Raw genomic sequence first — 16,492 nt, 5'->3', positions numbered from 1 at the left:
TCCTCTTCTAGGAAAACTTGGTTTTAATAATGTATAGCAGAAGTACTGAAAAGAATCTCAGCGTGTACAAACATTATATATACTGACCTGTTTTGTTTCCCCGCAATGTAATGGATTGGAGAAGATCCATCCCTTCTCCACACTGTTCTTTCTTAGGACAAAGCATTATTTTGGCACTCCACAGCCAGTGAAACAGGCTGACTACCATTTTTAAAGGGTACTAAGCTACTTGATCTTGTGTATTATCCTTTGGGATGGAGAAATACTTCACATGGCTCCCATAGCGAACAATAACTGTGATTCTGAAACATGTGGCACACAGACAGAGAGCGAGCTTCTTTATATATCCTCATTCCTTTCCTTTCCCTTCCATAAATATGGGCTAATTGCAGTCTAACTCAGCATCCAAAATCTGAAAGAGCTCCATAAGGCATGGAAAAATCTTGATACCTTGTTGCAACATACACTGAGGTCCAGGCACGCTCACCAGCAGCCTCAAGAGTATACAGATGGGATTTTTGACAATATTGTGACTTCCTTATGACCCATAAGAAATCAGAATGATGAATACATGGCTGATCTGTTGAACAGCTAACTAAGCAGTATTTCCATTACTGCAAATCTTTAAAAATCCTTTTTTTTTCTTTTGATTAAATATATTACATATATAATGACTAACTGCATAGATGGATGTAAAAATCATATCTTGTTTTTCCTAGAAGGAAAATCTTGGGGGTTTTTTGAGTGGTGTGATAATTATGCAGGTAATTAGGGCATTGTCTTCTCACTGCTCTAAATTCATGAGAATTTTATAACTTCTGTGGCCAAACCAGCCATTCTATTAACTAACACCTTGCTAGCACTTGTTGTACAGTGTAAAAGAACTTTTATGAATAATAGCATATACAAGTACCTAGCAAGAGCAAATTGTTCCAGCCTGTCAGCTTTCTCTTCAGTCTCTGTCATATCCAGACTAAGGCTATCACTGCATTCAAATGCTCCAGGGAGTTCATTTGTAGACCCTGAAAGGTCATCCTCATGGACTGCTCTATCTTGTTCTTCATGTACAGCTTCAACCTAGGGGAGTCAATGATGATGTCTTAGAAAACAGCAAATTAGTAAGTTAATTCCACTAATAAGTAGAAAGCATTTAATGAAAAAACCCACCTGACAACATGTTAAATTGCACAGATATAAAGCCACAGATTATAAATGACATGAATCAAGTTACACTTCTTCAAAAATACTCTATTTGCTTAACTTGCTGTCTTGGATCAATAGTATTTCTAAGGCATTTCTTCAACTAATTTGTCTAGCAAAAAATTTCAGATTTCAATGCATTTGCCAACATAGCAGGGAAGTATTTTTTCAGGAAAAACAATAGGGTTCTTGTTACTGTCAGGCTGTCCTTGTCACTTATCACTTTATAGTGTCCAAGAGTGTATTAAAGCCTCTCAAAATATATTGAAAACAATCACTGTCTGGAAGACTACATGCATGTTTAGAACTGAGAATTATTTTTAGCATGTCATTTATATAATAACTTCCATTCAAGAGGAATCCAAAGCATTCTACAGGCCATTAAAAGGATTATGCTTCTATCACTTCCTTCCTTTTTCATCCATTAGCACCTAAAGCTCTTGAATTCTTTTTGAAACTTTCCAATTTCTCTTGCACTTTTAGTCTGAACAAATTTTGTTTCAGTTTTAATCTTTGGCTTTTGTCTGCATCATCCATAGCATCCTGCAAAGCAGTTCCTGTAGGGATGACTGCAGTTGGGTAGCTCAAACTCTTTATCTTTTCTGTTTGGGGTATCTCCTAAGGTGTGTGTCTGTGCACACATGCATATGTGCACGTACATACATGTGTTGGGAGCTGGCAGGGAGGGAAATCCGTGGCAAGTGGAATTAAAAGAGAAAAGTGGCCCTCTGCAGGTTACCAGACCTGCTTGGATCCTACAGAATACATTCTGGGGATTTGCATTTCTAAAAATGAAACAAGACTTGTATCAGAAAGGACAGGATCAGAAATTAAGTAGGAGAAAGGTTTTTTGGTTTGTTTTGTTTTCTAAGTGAAAGGGATAGGAATATTTCTGAGTCCAGGGTGGATGAAATGAATCAGAGCACAAACCATCTTGAAAAGATAAATGAAAGCTATATGGCCGAATTACCAGAATAGGAACCAGAGCAGCTGGCAAGAAGCGTAAATGTTTCATGCTTCCTCAAGAAGTAGTTAGTATTAACCACTTTCAAATATGAAATATTAGCTTGAAAGAACCATTGGTTTGTTCACTGCAATGACAGTGTTCGTATGAGGAAAACACATTTTGATGGGACAGGGTAAGGGAGGAAGAAAGAGGAAGCAAACACCTCCCACCCACTAGAGTCCAATATGCTGCCCAAAAAGCAAAATAAAAAAGTGGACTCCGAATATTCATGCAGGATTGGAGTACACTTCCAGAAATTGGTGAGTTTAGATAACTTGAAAAATATATAAAATAGCACCATCTGAATCTTTGTATCCCTCATAGCCTTATCCCTCACTGCCTTCTAATCCCTTATAAATACTATCTTAATTATTGTGATCACTATCTTTAATAGAAAATAAGTTTAACTAATTTCATGCCATTAACAATAATACCTAGATTTTGGCACTGAAACATTTTGAGAAGAGGCCTGCTTAATCAGTCTGTTGCTCTCATTCACTGCATCTATTTAAAAGTTGAGGTGGTATTTTTGTTTTTGCTTATGATGCAACAACTAAACATTTTTGTACAGCACTAAAGAAGTAACAAAAATTTTGCTCTGCATTGCTGACATACCATCAGGTCTCTGAAAATAAGAACTCAGAGGAAAAGAGAAACAGGAAAGACCTCAGATTTTGTGTTATCAAATTAAGTAAAAATTATTTAGATGCAAGTTTCAAGTTTTCTGACTAAAAATTGGATGACTTCTTCTTTAAAATAAATATAAAACCAGGTATTTTAACTTTGTTTATACTGACTCCAATTTGTTTTGAGTAAAAATACAGAAGTATGCATACTAGAAGAAAATATCTTTGAGGCAAAAAATACTAAGAAGGCATTCTGTGTAAAGCTTATCAATTCAAGCATCTTTGTAACACTGGCAAATCTCTGCCAACTTGGGTTATGTTTTTCACCGATATCAAACCTGTCTCAGGACTAGCTGAATTTGCCTGTCAATCCCACAAGAAACTGCTGTGATTTTACATTCTTCACTTACTTATTTTTTCCAAAGCTTTTCATTTTTTGATGAACACTGGCGCATAGGTATTGGGACATTAAAGAAATTTTCACAGTAAAGATTCTAAAACCCCAGGCATATATGAAACTCATGAACTGTGATTTGCAATTCTTAATGTACATACCGATAGCTACTGCAGCTGGACGCATGCGATTAGCTACAGTCACCACCTGCAAACGTTATCTATTCTGACTGCAGCTTCCTGAACTGAAATTCTGCCAACTTCTGCTGCTTATGGTTGTTGCGTGGTAACTTGTCTACCAACAGTTGTTTTGACAAATGATAATGAGTTTACCTTTTCCACAACCATTATTTTGAGAGGTTCCCTTCCTTTCCTATCCTTATCCACGTTTCCCTCCTCCTGTCCTTTCTTCCTCCTGGGGAGGTTTCTGACACAAACAATTTGTTCAATATTCAGCACAATTCCAACCTCCTTTTCTAGGACCTCTTCACTAGAAGTTTCCATTACTTCTGTTACATGCAGTGCTAGCAGTACTGTATCATTTTTTTGTGTGGCTGCATTTGGAGGGGACCAAGCGCAAGAACTGGAACGAAAGCCGATGATTACACAAGACATATTCTTCCCTTGCCCCATTCTCTTACACTGCTCTTTCTGCAGAAGTCACCCAATTTAGACATGACAGAGGAAGCTTCACTGGTAAGGCAACAGTGTCACAGAGCCACTAACCCACACGCGCCCCCCACCCCAGATTATATTTCTGGAGAGACATTGAGAGAAGTAGGTTCACCTGATCTCCCACAAACAAGTATTATCAAACAGAAAATTAAAGAAACCATCCCCACATTGATAATAATTTACCAACCTGACTCTATGTTCATCTTCTGATACAACTGTCTGACATAAACTGTGCTGAACACGGTTGTTGTATCCTTGCAAATCCTGCCTCCCCACCCCCCCAAGATGGCTTAATATTGTGGTCATGAATTTAAAATTTCTGACTGTCTGCCAAAAGGCAAGAACTGAATCCAGTGCACGCAACTGTACAATAGGTTCCCACATACAAAAAAATCTTAGAGAATACACGCATACACCCACCACATGAGTTGGCATATTGTTCTTTTAAATCAGCATGAAGAAGAAAAGAATATTCCCTTAGGGTTGTAACTTGTAGCCAGTTCATGAATTTGTCTTCCAATGAGCTTGTAGTATCTTGGTGCATATGTAGTGCAATATACTTAGGAAACAATAAACAAAATCTTTTAATGAAGAAAGTATAAGTAGAAAGGAAAGGGTATGAATGTGCAGGAGCATATGAATGTATTGTACTATGCCACTACATACAGGAAGTCAGAATGTACTTGCTTTCACAGATCAAACCATTCATGAAAGTGTAAGTAAAATAAACCTGTAAAAGTGTTATGTAAAATACAGTCCAGTTGGAAAAGAAAGCAAAAACATATTCACCTTGGATCCTTCAGACACTTGGAGATTATTCATATCAGGCAAAGACGCATCAAAGCTGGACGTTCCTATATTAAAATGATGAGGGTCTGCTGAGGTTGTGTCACATGATGTAGAAAGTGAGTCAATATGATTTGTATCCTCAGATGGGGAAAGAGTTATAATCTGTTTAAAAGACAACAAAAGCACAGAAGAACTGAGTATACAGCTACCCTACCACACACTGCTTTCATGAACATGCAAAGCAGACATTGTCTTAAAGGGCAGTGACGGTGGCTCTCTTAGTTTGTACATGCAGACATATTATAACCCTTTCAACGTTTCTATCATAAAAATTGTATGCAAACATCCCAGAGGTGAACAATGAAAGCCTGACACAGTTTACCAAACTGGAGTCTTGTCCTATTTGTTTAAGTATTAGATACATCAGAAAGATTTACTACTGGCCAATTGTGCAAAATTGTCACATAGTAATTTGTGGAAAAAAGGGCAAATAATCAGATCTGATGTTTCCTGTGTTTTGAACTTTGCATTAAAATTCCTGTTTACATTTGCAAATAAGGGAAAATCAAGCAGCGACAAAACACCGCATTGAGTGCCACCCCTCAGTTTCAGCTGATTAGATTGCACCTGGGCGAGAGGAAACTAAAAGCCCAATTTAAAAACACAACCCTATCTTTTCTTAAATTGCAATTTGCAACTTACTAGGTCTGAGTTCTCCAAGATTTGGCTGGTGGTCAGGTCCTCCTCCTCTGATGACTCATCGGAGTCCTCATGGTTTATTTTGTTCAGGCTGGGCGTGCTCCCTGAGAGCTGGCTCTCTTCCAGCAGCTGCATGTCACACTTGTCCAGGCTATCCAGGGACCGTCTGCGTACTCCCCAGTTGAAATTGTCCATGCTCTCACCCTGAAATCAGATATAGGGTCAGCTTCCTCGGTTTGAAACTCATCATATACAAACCACTAATCATTAGATCAAAGTTAGCTCAAGAAATATTTTTACGTAAAAATATAATAGAAAGTTGACATAAGCATTATTTTGTTTGTTCACCTGCAGATAAGAGCAGAAGCATGGAAATGACAGTTAAATGAAGATTCAGTCTTTTCAGTATTAGATGTTTTTCATGCGTTTGCTGATTTAAGAATTCGTTTTTGTAAGTCCACATATACACACACCTCAATACCAGTAGAGCAATGACAGGCAAAAGAAAAGTTTGGAAGCAATTTTAAAGGATTTTTCCATGATGTTTAAAAGTATTAGGAGCACAGTTCATAACAATGGTTCAATTGTGAAACATATGTTAAAGATTTTAGATTCTTTGCATTATATACATAACCATAATGATGAGCAGATTTGAATGAACCCTTCATTTACACACAAAATGTAATAGCTAAAGCAGCACACCTTTTTAAACTTTTATTCTAGGCCCATACTCCTTATTTTTCTAACTTGAATTTTTTGAATTATTTGAAACTGTATTTTGAGAATAACCTGATTAGCATTGCCTAAGATTTCACATTTTAAAAAGGACACAGTCAAACAGACCAAACATTTTATATTGACTTTCAGTTCTGATCCCACACGCAGTGTGCATGAAGCAAATTGCGTAACTTTGTTAGGCTGGTGAACTGATACAAAGATCACTTGATTTCTTTCATGTATAAAAATGACAATTAGTTTTCCACCATTTTTCCATCTGTTTACTTTATGTATTTTCCAGTGGACTGTATCCCTTTTCCCTAATTGCGCTAATTCTTTTGCTCTCTTCCTCAAGTCTAGCCAGGTTCCTCTCTGGCAAATGCAGGAGCATGTCCACAACTGCTCCTGTCATGGACCTGCAGAGGCTAAATGGGCCTTTCACAGCATGAAGGGTCTACCCAGAAGTATCCAGTTGCAGTTTTGGGTACTTTATCTAGGTGAAAGCCCTCAACCTTACATCAACATGGGAAGGAAATTTACAGAGAAAAAGGTTTCTTTTTAAGGTTCAGGGCTGACTGTTTAAAACAAGACTCTGTAAGATGCAACACTCTTAAAGAAGCAAACCAACTGCTGAAAATTCAAGTTGACAGTGATCTTTTAAATATGAATTTGACAAAAATACAGTTCTGCCTAAAAAAATCATAAATATTATTATCAAATCACTGATTATGAGTATCTCCTGGGCTTATGCAGATTAAAATTATGTGCAATCATAGAGAAAGAGGTCTTAGTTCAGTAAGGTCCCTTAAGCAGATCTGTAATTTTAAACACTTGAGTAATCCCCATTCAGGACTACTCAGGCATTTACTGAATGGGGACTAAACTGCATAAAGTGCAATTAATTCAATTGCAATCTTACCTCCTTAACAATCAACAAACTTGCACAAACAGGTCTTATTTTGCATCATTGCCCTTTAATGCAATGGACTGTGGAATGTGATTAGAAAGAGGGAAAGCTCAGTTTCATGACACTAAGCTCACCATTCATGAACAAATATGAGGAAAAAAGAAAAAAATCTTTTTTAGGAAAAAGAGAATCCAGAAATGCAAGAACTGTAATCCACAAGAACATTTAGAACTAAGGAATGCACTATATTCAAGAGCAAATGAACATGAAATTGTTATGAAGCCCGACACATTATTGGAAGAACCCTGTGTTTTCATCCTGGGACTGGGTAGTTTTGTGCGGGAAGAGAACAGAATACATCTAAGATTTAAGAAATTAGGTCTCTTTAAATCATAAAAATGACTGTTCAGTTCCCAGCTATTTATTTTAACAAATTCTTTGGTTGTCCATCCTCCCACACAAAGGCTGGAGGACACATGCAGCAATGAGACATCCTCCACAAACACATCAGTTACTGAACTAACAAATGACAAAATGACATAAATAAGCAAGCAAGCAAAGATGATCATCATCAAACCCTGATCCTCATGATGCCTAGTACAGCTATCAGTAAACTTTACAGCCCATGTCTATGGGAGTATTTCTTGTTGCAGTTTTATTCTGCAATGTCTTAACAGGGAAGCCACCAAAAAGAAGAAAAATGAAAAGGGACACTTCCAGGGCATGCAGTTAGAAGGGGGAGTAAATTAAAAGTGAGGGAAACGGGTAAGAGAGATGAAACACAGTATAACCCAAAACCCCATAGTATTTGGGTTAGTGTAAGCTTGCTACAGGGGCACCCAGAATCATATTGAATTTAAACAAGAGGTCAACACATGTCTACGAAGATGGAGTTGTTGTTTTTATAGTCTGTTAAGCAATCTTTCTTTCACAGTTAACAGGAAGGAGGGAAGATGTATTTGAGAGGCTGTTCATTTTTATCTACAGCAGGAGCAAAGCTACCTCCTATCTGAAAAGCCACCAACATCAATTCAAAAGAAAGCAGTCACATATTATAAATGTGTCTGGCCAGCAGTGAGCAGGTACCACACGGAACTTCCCACAATCACCACCCTCTGGTAAAGGCGTGGACGTGCCCTTGCAGCCACTTTAAACATTACTACAACCCAGGGGAAAGGAGAGACACAGAAAGGGCAGTAAAAAGGGAAGTAACCCGATGTGGAGGAGAGCAGCGTAGCTCCTCCATAGAGCCGGTAAGAATCATGCAAAACTTCTTTCACACAAGTTTTTATCCTTACTGTAGTGACGAAGTATGCAAAGTTAATGGAGTTGCACAAATATTGTAGGGTATAGACAAAAGTATTGTGGAACTGCATAGTAAGGCACTATTTCCATGTGGTTTTATCTTTTAGAGCACAGGCACTTTGAGACAAAGATTTTTTGAGGGTTGTGTTTGCATAATAACTGATGTACAAACTATCAGAAACAAATATGCAAAATACTGTTGTTGCTGATTTTTTGCATTATTTGTACAACTCACTACAATTCTCTATCATTTCAGTTCTCTCTATACATTGATAAACTGCAAGTTTAGGTCCCAAACTGGCAACCACTGATGCCCCTTTTCAGTGTTCTTCACAGGGTAAATGAGTCCAGCGAAGTTGGTAGGAGTATATAGCTGAATTAAATTAAGCTGTATGAATTAATTAATTTATTCAATTAAATTCAGGCTGGTAGGCAATGATGTAAACTTTCTGAAGAGGTCTCAGGTATCAGCTTTAGCAAGATGCTAACAGGAGCCAATATAACACAACTGAAAAGCTGGAAATTACACATAATTTGCCCATGGAAACAAATGGCCCAAACTTTACTATATTATAAATAATGAAGTTCTTCTTTTGCTTCTAGATACTATTCATGCACAAAGATACTAAAAGGAGAAACGGCTCAATTTGAAAAATGCTGATACTAGAATTAAAATATTTTAAAATTTGTGAAGACTGTTGAACATGTCAAAAACAAACCTAAAATGAAGCAGAATTTTTGAAAAAGACCTCAAAAATATTTCTAATACAAGACAAAAAATGAAGCACCTGTCACAAGTGCAAGCACACGCACACCCACCCACCTACGCACACACTGAAGAGGGGGAGGGCAACAACAAAACTATGATGTTATTCTATAATACAAATTTGCAAGAAGGCATAACATATGCTGGCACATCTGAGTTCAAGTAGCATTCTTACCTGAAGTTCCTGGGTAGCAGATATAACAGATAGAAAAACAAATAGAAAGAATCTATGTAAAATTACTGTATTAAAGACATCATAGACAAACATTTGCCTACAACTAAAACTAATATTATCACAGTAACTTCAACTCTTCAGCCTATCTTTTAAGTCTGAAAATAACCATTACTTGCTTTCACATCTTTATGAAATTTCAAACAAGTACATCTTGTGGTCTGGGGATGATACAAGCATCACTGGCCTGTTTAGATCATAAGGGTTTTTTGGGAAGACTGTGCTCTTGCTAGCTTAAGTTTTCTAACACCGTTTTATTCATATTTATGAATATATCAAATTCAGACCTGATGTAAACGATAGAGTTTCAACTCAGTCATTAGAGAAGTAGCCTCTTACACCAGGTTTGAATTTGGCTAAAGTATCTATTTATTTAAAACAGTAGTAAGTCAGTCTGGACTAAACCTTGGAATGGAAGGTCTCAGATCCATGGCAATTTAAAAACTGTATTAAGTAAAAGACTACATTTTTCATTTCACTTCACATAAAACTAGAGAAGCTTAGTATCTGTTGCACGACCAACTTAAGACAATTAGTATATTGATTAATTTAGGTCTCAGTCTTGAAGTTAGCCACACGTATAAAACAAATCTTTGCAGGGTCACAGTCTGTGAAGGTAAACTCATTTTGATAGGAATTGTTCTGCACAATTATATATAATCTGTATATGGTTTTAACTGGTGAAGAGAAAGAAGAAATTCCTGAATTTCACTGGGCAAAAAATTATCATGTGATATTTAGTCAAAATTGCAGTCCCAACTCCTTGTAATATCTTGAAAGCATTTAAGACACAGAAATGATTGCAGCCGGTATACTTTTTGACAAACAACCTGGCATTGATGTTTTATCATTTATCATTCATTAGAACATTAAAGCTCCTTCATAATATTTGGCAATGTATTTTCAGCCATTTGAAAATTTGAAAACCCTAACTGCTTTTTGGGGGTGTTTTTTGGTTTTTTTTTTAGCAAAGTCATGGGCGGTTGTGAGCCAAAATTACTATATTTTGATACAGAGATTCCTGACTTGAAAAATAAGGACTCTGTGACATCTCTTTCCATTCCTTCATCCTTTCTCTTCATTGGAAAAAAAATTAAAATTCAGATGTACATGAGTTCACACCTGAGGGGTCTGTTTACCTTAAAATTATTTTATTACTGTAATTCAACTAGGGAGAAAACTGATTATTGCTTCTTGTACATGTGTTCTTCTCAGGGCTAAGAGCGATGCCTAGGAGAATTCATGTTAAAATCGAGTCCAGATTATGACAAGACAATTTATTAAACTGTTAGGTTTGCTGGACATCTGCACCTTAAGTACTTCGAAAGAGCTAACAATTTCTGAACTTTTAAATAGCAACAAAATTGTTAGACTTGTCTGGCAATGCATATTAATTTTTGGCCTTTCCCACCCAAACAGAAAGAAATACTCCAAGTTTGATATAAGCAAGGTTAAAGGGTGTAGCCCCCCAAAAAATTCAGCTGCTCTTCAACTTTTTCCCTTCAGCAGTTTCAGCTCAAGGTGAGCTGACAGGCTTCACCTGTCAAGACTTGGTCTGGGCCCTCAGGGTTCTGTTTAGCTCCTCCACGAAATGATGAAATCACGGACACCTAAGCAGGGTGGAAGGTACATCTCTCTAAGCATTAGTGATTTCATCAGCAGTTGCAGGAGTAACAACAGCCCGAAGGCCTGAATTCATGTTTTGGAGGGTTACTCATGAACCAACAGATTTGGAACAATTTCATTTTGTGGGTTTTTAATCAGCAAATATATTTTTGTTAACAATTTAGACCTTTAAAAATTGTATTTAAAATGAACTCACTTAAAAGTGAATTCACTGAATAGGTACTAGAACAGCGGCTTTATCTTCCAGTAACAGTTTTGCAGTGTTTCCTAAAGCAGATTCAGAAAGGAAGGGTGTGGTAGCCTCTTACTGTTATGCTACTGAAATAAACACTAAGTGAACATTATAAATATGCTGAACTCAAAACGAAGTTTATAGTTACACAGTTAAAGTTTTATGTTACAAGAAGAGTATAGTGTTTAGTAGAAAGAATATTAAACTATTTTAATAAAAAAGCTGTTTCAGAGAAAATATACTGTACCTCCCCATCTTCCAGCTCAACATCTAGGAAATCAAAGTCCCTAAAGACTCTGAATTGTTGTTCACTGTTTGAATCATCCATGTTCTCCTGCTCCCTTGTTCCGTCTTCTGAAGACACCAAGCTTGTCTGGTGCTCAATCAGATCCAAATCACCACAGGAAGAAAAAATTACCTACAATTCAAAGGATTTCTCTTGTAACAAACTGTTCCCTCTGGTTGTTTCTTCCTAAAAGCTGTAATTGGTTATTCAGAAGACTGTATTTCCAGTACACACCTAATTCCTTCACTGAGTATTTTTAGAACACTCTTTATTATTTATGTTGGACAGGTGCCTTCAGATTAAACTTGTACAAAGAAACAACTTCATACTGCAGGAACACGTCCAAGAATATTACAGCTACCTCCTAATGGCTGCAGATTGATGTTGCCTGGATGTTTGTATACATTTATAGGAACAAAATTCAGAGAACTTAGCAGAGAAAATACTGTCAAGGGGATGAGACAGTAAGTTCATTAAAAAAAACTCTAGTTAAAAATGATGTTCAAAAATATGTCAAGATTAGAAAACACAACAAGCTATAATTTTTCCTTTCTTACTAAAAATGATTATATCTGCAATTTAGTTGTGAAAATTAAATGGTCCCTGTCTTGCAGAAATGAAGGACCTGTTCACCATAATACAAGTGACATACAACATATTCAAAAACATTCAGAAATTTTCCTTTCTCTGTAGAAAATATTTAATAACTATTTTAAGAGCTTCCTACCCTGGATCATCTATTGCCCATTTCCTGGCACCAGATAATATTAATTTTTAAAGACTAACATCAGCACTACTATCTAATGGAAAAATCAGACACCTCCCCCCTCAGTTTTATTTCTGTAATTTAATTTTTTACTTTATAAAAGCTCTAAATTGGTAATACCAGAGGTCATTACTCTCTACCCACTGAGATGGCATAAGTAACACCTATAGCATCACAGATCTCTCACAGCAAAACTGTATGTAGCTCTGTAAGTAAATTGTCTTCAAGTGAGAGGGCCATTCACTCACTGGTCTATATGCTGAGAAATGCAGCGTGGGCCAGTAAAAATGACAATGATAGTAATGTGACATGAAACTATGCAAATCAGGTCAGCAACTCTGGGAAACAAAGTTTAGGACACAATGAAACAAAGAAATGGTCAATTCAAGGCTACTTACTGAAGGGTTTTTACTCAGCCCAACTTCCTGACCACACAGAGAAAGAACATGCACCAGCTTTTCCTTTGTCCTTTTCTAGAAAACAAGATGTTTCTCAAGTGAGCATTTTTTTAACCACCCATTCTCCTGGTGGCTAGAAACATACATTAACAATTTTTAATTAGGAGGAACCAACCAAAGAATTAGTCATTAAGTGCTCAAAGGGTTGCTTTCAGAGCAACTATGCACACAAGGAAACATAAAAATAGCTGTTAATGATTTTGGTGTTTATTATTTTTATATTAGCCTATTAATTCTATTGAGTATAATAAGGAAACATTGGCTCGTGTGCATCACTTCAAAAGGGCAGTTCAGAAGCTTAAAATTAAGCACATGCATAAATATTTTTTGCAGAATTGGGCCTGAGTCACTGCTATATAATCTATTATATTAAAAAAAAAGAGCAATAAATACATTTATTCTGCATGGGTTTATTTTAACTGGCAGATAACCAAAATCAATAAGGTAATCAAACATCACTTTTAGGAAAATTGTTCCAAGGAATTCATTTTACCTGATTTCCCAAGAAAACAACACTTAGAAAGTTGCACATGCTGTCTATCTGCTCTCCTTGCTAATATCTGAACTCATCTGTCATTCTTAGCTAAATCTGACCTAGACTTAGAGGTCTTAAAGAAATGGATTTCCTGCAGGTTGAAAGAAAAACACTGGCAGGATAGAAGACAGACATAACTCAGTCCATTTCTGAGTCCAAGAAAGACATTCAGCACACAGTCAGATGCTGTGCTGCCACTGCCCCAGCCAGCCAGGACCACTGCATAGGGCACAGAGGGCACAACTATTTAAGAACCTAAGCGTGCGTTAATTCAGAGTGCAACTTGTTAATGAATAGTGGCCTACTTAAAGGGAGTTTACCTGAGAGTACTGGGGTCTCTTCCAGCTCACAGGAACAAGGACATTGGAGTTAGAGCCTGATGAGGTTGAAGAAGTGCTTCGGGTGACAGCCATTGCCCTGGGTTTACCATCTCGTCCAGAAGAACTTTGCAGCTCATCATACCGTCTCCCAATAATTGGAGTCTTAAACAGACAGTAATTATTCACTAGTATTATGCTCCAGGATGAACTTATAATGGGCCACATTGCTTCAGTTGCACGAAAAGATTACTCTGAAGATCATATACAGGGGTAAAGCAAGGAGTGCACCAAATTTTATGTCACTGGGTATGTATGTTATTTTCCACTGTGAACATCTGAGTAACAATTGCCATACTTAGTAGCTAGTACTTATGTTCATGAATGGCTAATACTCAAAGCAACTGTCAAACTAGTTTCTAACATAAGAACCAGCAAAAAAACTAGAAAGCTTATGAAATTTATTTCAAATCCACATTTCTTGCACATGTTTTTTAATGGGTTTTTCCTAAGAGTGCTGAACACTCTGGCCCTGTTCCAACAAACATTAAAATGCTTTCTTGGATTGACAATAGGATGCTCAGCATTTTCTAAAACTATACCTACATGAAACAGCAAGAAGAAACTCTATACAAATAGTACAAGATGCCTTTTTATGTTCCTATTTCCTTTTAACCTCAAAGTCTCACTATTATCTATATGAAATAGTCTATAATGCTGCAAACATTCCTGCAGGTTCATAACTATAAATAGAGTTGCCCATTAAAGTCAATAGGACCATTCAGTTCTATAAAGTTAAAAGCTGTACAGGGTTTGCAGGATAAAGACTGCTGTAAAAGAGTTCAGTCAGAAGTCAGGCAGTACTCCCTTAAAGGACATACTTCTGTGTTTAACAGTTACAGAGAACATTGGCATCCAAGTATAAAATGCTTAGAGGGGGATTTTATACATATAGCATACTTATATATTACAGTTGGCATAATTGCAACACAGCTTTTCCACCAGATAATTTTAAATACAACTAATAATTCCTTCACCAAAAAAATCTAGTAAAAATCCAGAAAGAGCCCTCCAGCATGGGTCATTAAATATGTCACTGTGAATCAAAAAGAATTTAAGAGACTTTCAGTTTGGTAATTTTCCTTTCTTTCCTAATTTTTCAGCTTTCTTAAGGAGCTGCAACACATGTTTTAGGATTACCAAATAACAGAATTAAGGTGTTAGGTAGCAGAATTACAAATAGTACCTCTGAAATATCAAAATGAAACTCTAAAGTCTTCCCTGGTAGCTCCTTGGAGGCACTGTTCCACACTCGATGTATTTCCATTTTTGAAAGATCGCTGTGTTGATAGGATGGTAAAACTAAACTGGCAGAACGAGAAACTACCAACTTCAGGATATTCAAGGCTTCTCTCCAGTGAATGCTCTAGAAATAGGTATATTTAATCAGCAAACAGAAAGAAAGATTCACACACATTCAAGATTATTTACAATTTACAGTCGTATTTTTTGCCACGTAATAAAAATGTGGAATTGGAATATTACTATTCTTTCTCTCTCTTGGCCAGTGGCAAGGTATGTACTTGCAGAATAATTTCAACAACAGAGACCAAGACTTGCCTAAGGTGTCATTGTTAGGGAACTGGCCTGCAACGTGGGAGACCTGAGTGCAAGGCCACCTGGGCAAAGGATTTAAAATCTCCTACCTGAATGCCCTAATCAGTATGAATAAATATAAGAGCCATTGCAGAATCCCCATTTAACAGAAAAGCGGACTTGACACAGGCTCTTTACAGCTGTGAATTCCTAGTAGAAATATGTATTTTCCACTTGCCAAGAATTAGGTGCAGAAGTCCCTGAAGGGAAGTGCTTATGCCACATCTCCCTCATGCTAATAATTAAGAAGAGTGGTCAGGCAGGCTCTGCCTGGCATTAAGCTTGCTCCCGATGTAGCGTAGCTGCAGCCTAACCCTTTCCACACAGTGAACGCACAGCTGGGCATCTTATCTGGGGACGCGCAGTCTATGAGGCATCAGGATGTTTATAAACTAGATACCACACTGGACAGTCGCAGTCCTCCCTGCTAATCTAGTCTTAAATTCTTATACAGAAAATCAACTTATGATAGTAAATACTGCTAAGTTCCTATGTTAATATAAAGAAAATATGGTATTTACCTGTACGTATTTTTCAATGGTTTTTAGCACTTCCATGTTAAACTGTTTCACAGGAATAGCTGACAGGTCCATATAACTAAGAAGACTGTAGATCATCTGTAAGAGGGACTGTTGCATACTAGGAAGGCCCTTTTCTAGTAGCTGTTAAAAAAAAAAGTGAAAATAACTAAATTTTGAGACATTTCTTCTTATGGAAAAAGCTACTAGTTTCATGAATACCTTTGTACTGTTAATCTCTCTTCACTCACTGATTTTGCAATGCCATTTTACAATCATTTTGCAAGTGATGAAGATACAAGCGCGAAATAAAGAAGAGCTTTAAGTTGGGAGCCAAATGCTAGCCTGTTTTGATAATGAAACATTAATTTTATATATGCCTGCCCTAACTTACCCAGAAAACACATTCAGCAGTTGAGTAAACTGGTAGGTAAAATTTACACTGTAATTGGGGAAGCACATCCAGTAAAAACAGGGGAGTATCTCTTTATGTCTACCTTTGCTGAAAGTCAGTGAGAAAAAAGAAAACATGCTGAAGAAACAAAACTACTACTATTCAGACATCAATATATATTTATCCAAATATACTTCACTGCCAGTGCTCACTGGCTGTAACTGCCAAAGAAACATTTTCTGTTAGAGAGGAGATGGAGTCCCTGGGCTCTCTTACTGTAGAGGGTAATACAAAGAAGGGCTTGATCTCAATCCCGGAATTTTGGAACACCTGAGAGTGGATCCCAGAATACCACAATGAACCTTGGAAATGCAACTATGCTCATATAT

General features: G+C 36.9%; 1 protein-coding gene across 2 annotated transcripts in view; it reads right to left on the bottom strand.

Moving 5' to 3' along the window:
• FRY (FRY microtubule binding protein) overlaps positions 1 to 16,492 on the bottom strand; it is a 176,810-nt gene that overhangs the window by 22,449 nt on the left and 137,869 nt on the right. The window contains exons 47-55 of one of the 2 annotated variants that reach the window (XM_050901481.1): positions 15,713 to 15,853; positions 14,782 to 14,961; positions 13,539 to 13,700; positions 12,624 to 12,698; positions 11,421 to 11,591; positions 9,259 to 9,267; positions 5,392 to 5,592; positions 4,690 to 4,851; positions 914 to 1,077 (exon numbers count right to left, since the gene is read on the bottom strand). In XM_050901481.1, the coding sequence (XP_050757438.1) occupies positions 914 to 1,077; positions 4,690 to 4,851; positions 5,392 to 5,592; positions 9,259 to 9,267; positions 11,421 to 11,591; positions 12,624 to 12,698; positions 13,539 to 13,700; positions 14,782 to 14,961; positions 15,713 to 15,853 (1,265 nt within the window). The remainder of the gene's footprint in view (positions 1 to 913; positions 1,078 to 4,689; positions 4,852 to 5,391; positions 5,593 to 9,258; positions 9,268 to 11,420; positions 11,592 to 12,623; positions 12,699 to 13,538; positions 13,701 to 14,781; positions 14,962 to 15,712; positions 15,854 to 16,492) is intronic. The other variant, XM_050901473.1, reaches the window with a different exon arrangement.

Source organism: Gymnogyps californianus, chromosome 1, assembly GCF_018139145.2.
Source record: "Gymnogyps californianus isolate 813 chromosome 1, ASM1813914v2, whole genome shotgun sequence".
Taxonomy (NCBI): domain Eukaryota; kingdom Metazoa; phylum Chordata; class Aves; order Accipitriformes; family Cathartidae; genus Gymnogyps; species Gymnogyps californianus.
Note: the sequence above shows the minus strand (reverse complement) of the source record. Positions and strands in the feature narration are given on the sequence as shown.